The sequence below is a fragment of the Ictalurus furcatus genome, chromosome 11, assembly GCF_023375685.1.
Source record: "Ictalurus furcatus strain D&B chromosome 11, Billie_1.0, whole genome shotgun sequence".
NCBI lineage: Eukaryota > Metazoa > Chordata > Actinopteri > Siluriformes > Ictaluridae > Ictalurus > Ictalurus furcatus.
Window position 1 is genome coordinate 6827778 of NC_071265.1, and position 11393 is coordinate 6839170.

At 41.0% G+C, this 11393-nt stretch overlaps 1 protein-coding gene across 4 annotated transcripts; it reads left to right on the forward strand.

Moving 5' to 3' along the window:
- Positions 1-2330: 2330 nt before the first annotated feature.
- On the forward strand, positions 2331-10680 carry serbp1a (SERPINE1 mRNA binding protein 1a). Of its 4 annotated transcripts, none has more exons than XM_053636617.1 (8): positions 2331-2689; positions 4746-4944; positions 5723-5863; positions 5971-6042; positions 6380-6454; positions 7894-8065; positions 8342-8527; positions 9645-10680. In XM_053636617.1, exons 1-8 carry the CDS (start codon positions 2434-2436, stop codon positions 9702-9704), a joined length of 1161 nt encoding a protein of 386 aa, XP_053492592.1. In that variant the 5' UTR covers positions 2331-2433; the 3' UTR covers positions 9705-10680. The 4 variants fall into 4 exon arrangements, with proteins under 4 accessions (XP_053492592.1, XP_053492593.1, XP_053492590.1 ...); XM_053636618.1 differs by having other exon boundaries at positions 5974-6042; XM_053636615.1 differs by having other exon boundaries at positions 2333-2689; positions 7894-8110.
- Positions 10681-11393: the final 713 nt, after the last annotated feature.

The following is an 11393-nucleotide window of genomic DNA, read 5'->3' on the forward strand; positions in this document are numbered from 1 at the left end:
TTGAATTACTTTCATTGTTTTTTTTATTCCTCTTGCTTTTCTTTCCTTCTCTTCCCAGAAAATTCACATGAGCAATTCACAGTTCATTTATTATACATGGTATCACATGTAGTTTTTTATTTTCAAGACGTGATTTTCTGACACGATTCATTCTTTTCACATACCGTCACACATTTGCATGTCACGTTAAATTTGCACGTGTGGTAGTCAGTGTTTGCGTGTCCACTGGTTAATGTCGGTGCCTCCAGGATTTCGTGATTTTGCGACCGCAGAAATGAACGGAAAATCGAGCAAATTCTACAACATTCGGAGGAGCTTGCAATTTTTCAAAATTACTGTGGGATTTCCTGAGGTTTGGGCCAAGACGTGTCATGTGACGTCGTTACAACACAAATTTGGTGCAAGTATAAACAAAATGGGAAGGTTATAAAATGAAAACATACGAATAGACCAAGGAAGACGTCAAATTATCAGAATAGAAAACTCAAAGTAATATTCCTTGAAAATAGAAAATGCACAACAAAACAAATGAAAAACAAATAGAAACAGGAGTGAATCAGTACATTTACATGGACAACAATAATCTGATATGAACCTGATTAAGACAATACTCTGATTAACAAACTAGCATGTAAACAGCGAATATTGATGACCTTAATCCGACTAAAGTCATACTCGAAGTAAACACAAATCGAATTAAGACGTGTGGAGTATTCCTGTTTTAGTGGCATTATCGACGTGTATTACAGACATGTACACACCTTAATCACACTATTAACGTCGTGTGGGAGTTTTCACTCGATTTTGCCACAGGACACGTACACACACGGCAGCGCTCAACCGTGTCACAGCAAACAAGAGAGCACGGCTGCGTCCCAAACCGCGTACTTACCTACTGTATAGTAGGTGAAATACGTGTATTTTGGCTTTCAATGTATTTCAAGCAATCGTTTATTTGCATGTATAACATGACAAATAAATAACGCCACTTGAAGCTTTTAAAAATGAAACACCCAAAACTGTACACAGTACCATAATGAAGACGAACTGTATGTCGATACGTGAAATTCTGGAGGGAACGTCGGACGGCGTGGCGCGGTGACGTAATGACGTGTGCCGTTAATCGATCTATGTTCTATAACACGTAAAACAGGAACATGAAAGGAGTATTCTAAAAGCAACTCATGTACACACCTTAATCAGAATATTGTCTTATTCAGAATAAGGTCAATAATTAGATTATTGCTGTTCATGTAAACGTAGTCAGTTGTTTGTGACGGAACTGTAAGCAATGGGCTGAATGAAATGGGATTTATGTATAGAAAAGCCAAACGAAAACCAGCACTAACACCTAAACAGAAGAAAACAAGGTTACAGTGGGCTAAAGAGAAGTAATCATGGAGCGTGGATGATCGGATGAAAGTGATATTCAGTGATGAATCAGAAATCTGCATTGGCCAAGTAGATGATGCTGGAACTTTTGTCTGGTGTCGTTCTAATGAAACATAGAAAGATGACTTCCTGAAGAAAACAATCATATTTCCCCACTTGTTTATGATATGGGGTTGCACTGAAATTTTGGACACTTTTCTCCTTCCATCGAAAGAAAATAGGTTTAGTGATGATGAAGCCATGTTTCAGGATGATAATGCATCTCGCAACAGAACAAAGAGTGTTAAAGCTTTTCTTCAGGAACGGCAGATCAACTCAATGACTCGGCCAGCAAACAGTCCGGATCTCAATCCGATGGTGGAAATGTAAATGAATCGGTCCATGACTAGGCTCCATCCTGCAAAGCTGATCCGCCAACCGCTTCTCCAGAAAGGTGGAGCCAGCTTGATGGAGAATATTGTTTTTAATTAAGTCCATAAAAACCAGAAGAGGAGCAACAATGTACTAATTCTGATTGTTGTTGTTGTTGTTGTTGATGATGATGATTCCATAATTTTTTTTCTCAACATTGAGTGATTCCATAATTTTTTCCTCTACTTAATCTGGAAAAAATATGCCTTTAATTAAAACTATTTAATATAATTTGTTTGAGGTATGTTTCATAAAGCCAAAATGTTCAGCTATTAAACCAAAAATTGTTTTGTGTCATATCTGTGATTTGTTTATTTGCTACAAAGTAAAACAAACAAATAAAAAACAAACAAATAAAAAATCTGGGTGAACATTCCTTAATTTTTTTCCCCAGTTGTTATAGAAACCACTTGCCTTGACTTTGGTGAATACTGTACAGAGAGAACATGGCTTCCTTTAAGCCTGGTTATGACTACATAACCCATGAGCCTCCGCGCGCCAGGCCCCGGATGTCTATCGCGCCGGAAGAGAAGTGAAGGTCCTTTCCAGCCATCTTGTGGCATCTAGCAGCGAGAAGTTCGCACCAAGCCTCGTAGAATCGGAGGAGAATCCTGCTGAAGGGGCGCCATCATGCCCGGACATCTGCAAGAAGGTTTCGGCTGCGTCGTAACCAATCGGTTCGACCAGCTATTTGATGATGAAGAGGATCCGTTCGAGGTGTTAAAGCAGGCCGAGACCAAGAAGAAGGACGCGGCCGTTCCGGGGGCCGCCAAGACCGCGGCGCAGGCTGCCAAACAGCCCAAGAAGGAGTCGCAGAAGGAAAGAAAAGTCACCGCTCCCGAGAAGAAGGAAGAGACCACGACGCCTGTTCCTCTCAAGAAGGAAGGTGAGAGGGTTTTGCTTGTGGAGTATATTTTATTTCTACTCTTTCTCTGTGCTTTTCCCCCCTCCACACGGCTGCACGCTTCGAACACGCCATGAGGTGTTTTTTAACCCCCTGCACTTTCCTATTCACAACCAAACAACAATAAAAAAAAAAAATACTCTCCTACATCTCCATTCAAACTCCTAACCGAGTTAAAACTCATCGCCAGTATATATTAATTATTTATAATGTTTTGACGCGAACCTGTTGCTAATAAACCTGTAAGTTCGGGCCTTCTTTATGTTGTCACGTTAGCCTTGTTTAGCCACTTTCCAGCTCGGGCCGTATCCTAAACGGATGCGTGTTTGTCCATGAAGTGCACTAGTCCCAGCGTTGAATTCTCCTTCCATGTCGTAGTGCACTTGTGTGGAAGGGGTCGCGCGCCATTTAGGAATCGACCTCAATTTCGTTGAAACGGAAAGCTATCTTTGATGATACACACACGGAGAGAAAAGACGTTGACGTCCATTTTCTTTTCCGTCGACGCTGAAAACGCACTTTTAGGACTGTTAAGACGTATACGGGTTTATTTATGACGTTTTCGTACAAAAAAAGTTTAAAATTAATTTGTTTCGTTTTGGGGTTTTTTTAAACAGAGAAAATCGTGCTAGCAACACACGCACACTCGGACCTCGTGGCTGGAGGGAAAGCGTTCAAGTCACCTCAATTACCGTCTCACTTTGTTTATTTAATTGTTTGACATTTCAGACACCGTTAACAATTCAGTTTAGCACCCTGGAAGCTTTATTAGACTTTGTAGCTTTTTAATTCTGCTTTGTACCTGGTTTAATTTGTTTTTAAAATAAACAAAAGCATCATTTACCTCATTAATGAGAAGCCTTTAATGATGTTAGGTGAAAAATTCTCCTTGTTGTTGATGATGATATTTAAAATTTAGAAGACAGGGCAAAATAGGAAGGTTTTCACCCTACATGATGTACTGTATAAAGACTTTCAGGTCGTACAAAGTGCCTGCAAAGCAGCTGTGCATTTATCTATAAACATCTGTTTATCTATAAACTGCACTTAAAGGGGGGGTGAATGAATTTCTAGCTACAAAAGTACAAATTGAAATCTCCAATCAGCTCCTTGTCACTTTGATGAGCATTAAAGATGTTGCTTGGATCATGTGTGAGGTCTCTGAAGTGGTAACTTTATTACAATATGAGTATTATCTTGTTCTAGTGCACAGCCTGTGTGTGTGTGCTGTTATCTGCTTTTTTTTCTTCTTTTCATTAAAAATTTTCTCGTCCAAGTTTTTCGGGTGTGACGAGTTTCCTGCCTCAAGCAGGTCTTGTAAAGCGCACACACCCAAAGGCTCGAACACGTGCTTGGACCCGGTATAAACAAGTGCACACATGTAGTGCACACACAGACAATGTGTTATAAAGTGACTTGGTTTCATTTTTGGTCAAATGCCACAAAGCGAATGGTTCAGACATGCTGGGGGTCCGTGCGTTTCTCTACGTTTGTGCGGGGTCCGATTTGGTCAGTGTCAAACAGGTGCAGGGACGACGGACAGCTGCGTTGGCCGCACAAGCTATTTTGGTGTGTGGAGGAAACCTTTTCCACCAACAAGCTCTTTTCCTGTGATCTAGCGCTGCACTATTGCATCGCCGTCCCTGCGTCATGGGAGATGTTCAGCTTTTGAGACGATTCCACAGAAAGCTCAGTCGTTGAAGCGACTTAGTCAGGCTTTCTTTATATTCTTCAATGAAGTGTGCTAAACCCCTATTCAAAAGCAGCTGTTTTTTCAGCTTCCGAGTTTACCTGGGTTTAAAAAAAAAAGGTTTGGTTAAGCCTGTTTTTATCTTGCAGAAAAAAGTAGATAAAAGACCCACCTCTTCCATGAACACTTAACTGACCCCTAACTAATCCTGTGCTTTGCTTCTCTAGAACTCTATTAAAGTGGCACTACTTGTATTAATCTTCACTTTGGATATCGTTTTGCTTGTATTTGTAAGTTGCCTTGGATAAAAGCGTCTGCTAAATGAATAAATGTGAATGTTTGTTTCAGGCATGAGGAGGATGGGCCGGCGGCCGGAGCAGCAGACTCAGCAAGGCTCGCAGCAGCAGCAGCAGCAGCAGCAGGGGGGTCAGGGCGAGGGTCGCCCCCAGGCAGAACGACGCACCGAGAGAAGGCCTCCACGCGAGCGCCGATCAGATAAACCCGCCGAGGACAAGCCAGCCGAGGGTGGAGAGTTCTCTGTGGACAAGTGAGACTTTCTTCTTATCGGTTTAACTGAGACGTACATCTGTTATTACAGATGGGATTGCACAAGCATACCTGAGGTGTCATATAAATTGACTAATTTCTCAACATGGTTAACCACATGAGCAGTAGTGTGTACAATAATGTATATTCTTGTAGCGTAGCCGTAAACTGGCAATATAGGAAATAACGTGACGCCTGTCATCGAGCCTAATCATCAAACTGAAACTTTGAAAATTTCCAATCTTTCCGTTTTACTGTCAAGATGCATAAAAACAGCTAAAAGACTTCTAACGTTTTTAGTGAAACCGTTAACACGAATGTTAACCCTTTCCCTCCGATCTACTCCGCCTCCTCTGCTGTAATGTGATTTGGTTTGCCTTTTATGGGAAAGGATTAGAGAGGAGCAGCTGTATGCTGGCTGTGGGAGGAGCTAGTTTCTGGGCCAGAAAAATGTAAATAGGAGTCTGAAACAACTAGTGTGGTCTCTTACCACACGAACACTTCAAATATAAATAAAATAGACTATTCAGTCTAAAAACGTTGTAGCGTTACAAACGGTCCCCTAAGGAGTTTGGGTATGTTCCCGCTGGTTTTCTTCATCATTTTGAGTAACCCTCTTTTTGCTTTTTAAACCCAGTGCTGTCTGTAGTCAGTCAGAATGTTAAAACTCTGTCAGACGGATTGGTAAGGAGCTAAAGTCTAGGGGATATGTAAATAATCGAAACCGCTAGTGTTCCTCAGGACAAGCCGTATATTATTATTATAATTATTTTTTTCAGGTCTGTTGGCGAGCGGCCGTTCCGAGGCCGCGGTGGCGGCAGAGGAGCCCGCGGAGGTCGGGGCAGAGGCATGGGCCGCAGCGACGGATTTGACTCGCGTGGCAAACGCGACTTCGACAGGCACAGTGGCAGCGACCGATCGTAAGTGATACCAGCGCCTTTAAAACCTCTTTAAATCTTTCTCCTGTCACAAGTTGATTAGCAAACAACTTCTTGGTCTCCAAGTTAAATCTGAGTGTTTGTTCCAGCAGCCTTAAACCAGAAGAAAAGCGAGGTGGAGGAGGACCTCATAACTGGGGCACTGTCAAGGACGAACTGAGGTCAGTGCAACCGCAGGAGAACAACACACTCGTACTCAGGGTGGAAATATTACTAATCTGGGACGAGTAATTGTGTGTGCGAGGTGTCAGGGCTATATGTAGTTGTCCTGTCGAGAGGTAGGTTGGTCCACTGATCAGAAAAATAAAAAAAATCACTATTCTTTTTGAAAATCGAGCTTGCACGCCGTGTACGTTTAAACAGAACACACTCCAGTGCAAGTCGTGCCGCTTGATTGATTACACACACCAAATGAATTTCAAAACTATAAGCATTAATGTGTGTACTGTGCATTATGCATCTTCGGTCGGTGGATTAAGCCTTTCCTCTTTTTTGCAGCGAGCTCGACCAATCGAACGTCACAGAGGAGTCCCCCGAGGGAGAGGAGCACCCGCCCGCCGATTCTGAGAACAAGTGCGTAGATGTCTTTTACGTTCATCCCCAGTGTATTATTCTGTTAGGACTCAAATGACTGTGCGTGTCTGAATCTAGGAAATATTTCACATTTTGAATGTCCTACTATTTGAGCATTCAGCTATGCTGTATGGTAGGGCCGCACGGTTATGGCAAAAATCATAATCACGATTATTTTGGTCAATATTGACACCTCGATTATTAAACACGGTTACTCATTGACTTTGGAAACATCATGCATTTATTGAACTTTAAAACAAAACAAAAAATCAACTTTTAATTGTATTTTTAACGGTGGATTTCTATGAATATAATTGAACTGTAAAAATATGTAAAATATATTTACACACAAATAATATAAAAATTAATTGGATCACTATGCTTCGATGCACTAATGCTTGTTTTCTTCTCGCGAACAGTCTTTCTTATATGCACATTTTCCTTACTTATTCGAGCTATGGTTAGCTGCGTACATTCGTGTTTTTTTTATGCTTTTGCACGAAATTTCTGCGTTTTCTGCATCTCTTTTTACTGTATCGATGTCTCTTGTAAGCTAGTGGAGCATGTCATGTGGCGCGTTTCGGCTACTCGCATCGCCAGAAATGAACTTTAAACCTCCTTAGCCAATGAAATTCTGTGTCCTAGTTTAGATCAGTCTGTAGTTTCAGCATGAGCTCTAGAAAGGAAATGACTGAATTTAGACCAGCTGTCATGATGCTAGAGGAAATGAGTTTTCCATTTATACCAAACGTTATTTCTTTTTGTTCCACGTCGGACTCCTCGAAACCAAATTGTTTCCATACGGCTGCAAAGAAAAATGTCGCGCAGTGTTTAAAAAGATGAAACGAGAATGTTGCGACACGGAATGCAGCACAATAATCATTTTATCTCGATTATTTTGTTTTCATAATTGTCGGAGGCCATAATCGAAATTGAAATCAAAAATTCGATTAATCTCACAGCCCTGCCGTACGGATAGGAAAAGTGGAGCATCTTACGTAAAGAATAACAGCAATAGATTAGAAATCAAGCAGCACTTGTTTCCAAAGTGGTAACTTTATCTAGCGTAAAGTCGTTAGCTTTACGAGGGCGGGTAGGGTAATGTAATTACTGGTGTACTTGAGTTCCCACTGAAACCAGTTATTGGTAGTGTTTTAAAATGGAGAGCAATTAAACATGGACGTCTAAGCTAGCTGTTTGGAATGGGGGGTTAGGTGAGTTTATAATGTAGGTTAGGAGGTGTATGTAGCATAGATCGAACCTTTGGTCTGATGACCATGAAGACTCCAATACCTATGATTTATACAGAGCTCATTTAATCATGTGAATCGATTGTAATTTCTAATCCTGTAAGATCTGGATCGTGGTTGTGATTCATTCACCCGTTAATAATAAACTCACCAGAGGCACACTGACCTCCCGACATGATCGTGTTTCAGGGAGAACGAGGTCGAGGAGGTGAAAGAGGAAGGGCCTAAGGAGATGACATTGGACGAATGGAAAGCCCAGCAGGACAAAGAGAGAGCTAAGGTTGAGTTCAACCTTCGCAAGGCCAACGAGGGAGCTGACTGGAACAAAGGATACCTGCTGCACAAGTCCAAGACCAAGGATGTAAGTGCTGTGGCTGAACGGCACCTGTCCGACTCATCCTCCTCGGTAATGTTGTCTTTGTAAAAGTATTAGCAAAAAGCCTGCTAGAGGATAGTGTTTGATTTAATTTTACTTATTTTTGTGTGTTGCTTACTAAACAGACAAATATTTAAAGCTTGGTAATCTGTAACGTGTCACAACCTCAAACCGCTAATTGATTTGCTTTAAAGGTTTTAAAACGGTCTTGTTTAATGAAATGAAGTGATGGGACGGACTGCTTTTTCTCATTCATATCAGGCTCAGTTAGACGATGCCTCTAGCGATCACCACTTCCGCAAGCCCGCCAACGACATCACGTCCCAGCTGGAGATTAACTTCGGGGACCTGGGCCGCCCTGGACGTGGCCGTGGAGGACCCCGCGGAGGAAGAGGAGCCCGTGGGGGCGGACCTACCAGACCGCCTCGCGAGCGCAGGCCTGATAAGGTGGGCGGAGTCATGGTTTGATAGCAAATTACACTGCATAGGCTTCGAACACTGGGATGTGTGGAAGAGTTCTGTGGTACAGGAAAGAAAACTCCAGAATAATCTTCCACATCTGTAGTCAAGTTTAGACACAGCTCTGCTCCTAGGTCTTCGTTTGTACTCTTTTCTGCTGTTTTCAAATAATAATGGTGATTTGGGCAGTGACGCATGAAGTGAATAAGAAAATTGTTAAACAAATCAAAACTATTTTACACTTTAAATCCTGACTAGTATTTCTCTAGACATCATCTCAACCGGCTTCATGACGGCGCTTCACGCTTTTATTAAAAGTCCTCAGATAGGCTGAACTTCTCACTGCTAGATTGTTGAAACCATTTTGTTAAGTAAAAACTTGTTCTGAAAGTGGACGCTACGAATGTATATTTGATTCAGAAATACGTTAATATTTGTGTATTAAGTTCACTTAACGTTACACGTATTTCAACCGTAGGCTTTTATGAAAATATGTTTGACAGTTTCTCTGTACTGAGCAAAGAACCGGTTTACTCAGAACTCCCCTAAGGGAAACTTGTTGGGGCAGAAAGTATTTTCAACGGAATTACAATGCCTATTTTCGTAGAACCAGTTTTTGACATAAAAAATAAACAGTACTGACTGTTACATGTAAATGTACTGTACTTTTTAAAATGAAATAAATATGAATATATTAACTATTAATAAATATTAAAGTAAGAAAGATGCATCAAAACTGAACCCAAAAGTAACACTCCAAATAACCAATAAAAATAGACATCCAACATGAATTGAAAAACGCTTCAAATAACACAACAAAATTGGTCAGCGATGGTTTTCATTCTGCCTCTAGAGGCCGCTCTCGTGCTGTATAATGATGGCGGATCCTGTGACTGACACAGATGGTAATCTATAGTTCTAGAGATCGGTTATCTGTGCCGATTAAATCGGCAAAACCGATCGATTGGTCGACGTTTTATTCCTTGTACGGTCACTTTTTCTAGGAAAGAGCTATGTTGTGTCCTGTATCCAGACAGCTTGATGAGGTGTGATTGAAATGTTTTGTGCTTCCGTGTAAACGTCTTCACGTCTCTTCCCTCTTTAGGCGGCCGGAGGATCTGCCCCCGACGTGGACGACCCGGAGGCTTTTCCAGCTCTGGCTTAAGCGTCCTGATTGGTAGCTTTGATCAGCCTGCCACTGAGCCCTGCTTCCCCGGGCCCTTCGCTACGAGGCTTGCATGCTAATGGATCCTTCAGCAGATGATATGATGGAAGACTGTCATCCATCCCACTCACCTCTCGTGGACTGAATTTTACTTGTTTTAGAAAAAAATGAGAAAATTGTACAAAAAAAATTGAAAGGACTTCTTGCTACTTGGAAGCAAATTATCGGTAGAGGTTTTGTATTCAGAAATAAAGTAGCAGGGATGTTTTCATACAGTGTTGGCTTTTTTTTTTTTTTCCAGACATTATGCATTCTCCATGAATACCTTTTTTGTACTGCTGTACTTCTAATGTATGTGTGAAGAGTGTGTTACGTTGTGGTGCCATTTGGCTTGCTTTCTATTTAAGCCTTAGATGCACTGCTAGGAATCACACGACTGTTGTAGAGAGAGATTTGGGTTAAAGATTTTATCTTTAGCAGCTTCTGCTCTGAAATCCTCAGTGAAAGTAGTATTTGATTTGTTGCTCAAGGCCAAAATAATTGATTTGTCTACCTTCAGCATCACTAATGATAATCTGAGATGTGTTTCTTTTTTTCCTTTTCCACCGGGTTTGACTTATTTGGCCATTGTGAGATTCAGTATGTTGTATTTGAATTTCAGTAGCTTTGCTCTGAGGATGATCTTCACTCATCACAGCCTTTATTAGTTTTTCAGGTCGATTTTACATTGCGCACTCCTCTTTACCCGAACCAGTATGAGAAATCCGTTCTGGAATATTCCACAAAAAAAAAAAATCAACAGTTTGGTTTCGAATTCATCTTTAGGTTTTCCTTCTGCCCCATTGCTTTTTACAGCAGCACTACTGCATATTTGTTCTGAAAGAAATACCAGCTGTTCAGTGTGCTATGAAACTGTGTGAATTCTAACCCTGCTATTATTCGGACCTCTGTCCATAATTAAAAGACGGTCTATTCATATTGGGTTGTGTGTGCTTCTGACATAAATCCGTTGATGTCCGTTCTTAAAACTAGAATAATCAGGATTTTTATTTATTTATTTATTTTAAATTTATACTACAGTGCTGCTGAATTGTCCTGAACCGATCGGTCAGATTAGGTGTCGATTTGTAAAAAAATTTAGAAACGCTGTAGTACCAGCTTCAGTCGGTCTCTCCAGGATTTCAGTGTTGGCAGAAATGAACACAATCAAGCGAACTCTACAATATTCGGAGGAGCTTGCCATTTTTGAAAAAAATTCCACAGATTTGAACCATGTGACGTCATCACCACGCGCATTCGTCGAAAGCTCTCTTCGATTCATGGGTTGAACATGAGTATAGCTAAAATGTCTCATTTATCAACAGACATCACGATCACTGCGAAAGACCGTGCAAAGCGATTTCATGTCATTTTGATTTTGCCTGTTCCTCAAGAAAAGCACAAAGATTTCTGCAAGTTGTGATTTCTGAAAAAAGGCGCAGCAAAATCAAGCCGTTTTGGCCTATATATGTATAAAAAGCCATGAAATCCTGTAAGGACTGTTCAAAGTTTTATAATGATGTGCTAATTTAATGTGCAAGGACTTGTGTGGCCTATTTAGCATTTTTAGAAGGAGCCTCCAGTGTTGGTGATGTATAACAGCCGAAAGTAGTTGTTTCTGCATGATGGAGGACTTTGCAGTTTCTCTGT

Bases quoted from the DNA above. Each gene is read 5' to 3' on its own strand.
- serbp1a (XM_053636615.1), top strand. From the start codon at position 2,434: ATGCCCGGACATCTGCAAGAAGGTTTCGGCTGCGTCGTAACCAATCGG. The intron at 5,864-5,970 runs GTAAGTGATACC...TGTTTGTTCCAG, and splicing joins CACAGTGGCAGCGACCGATC to CAGCCTTAAACCAGAAGAAA. The intron at 6,043-6,379 runs GTCAGTGCAACC...TCTTTTTTGCAG, and splicing joins ACTGTCAAGGACGAACTGAG to CGAGCTCGACCAATCGAACG.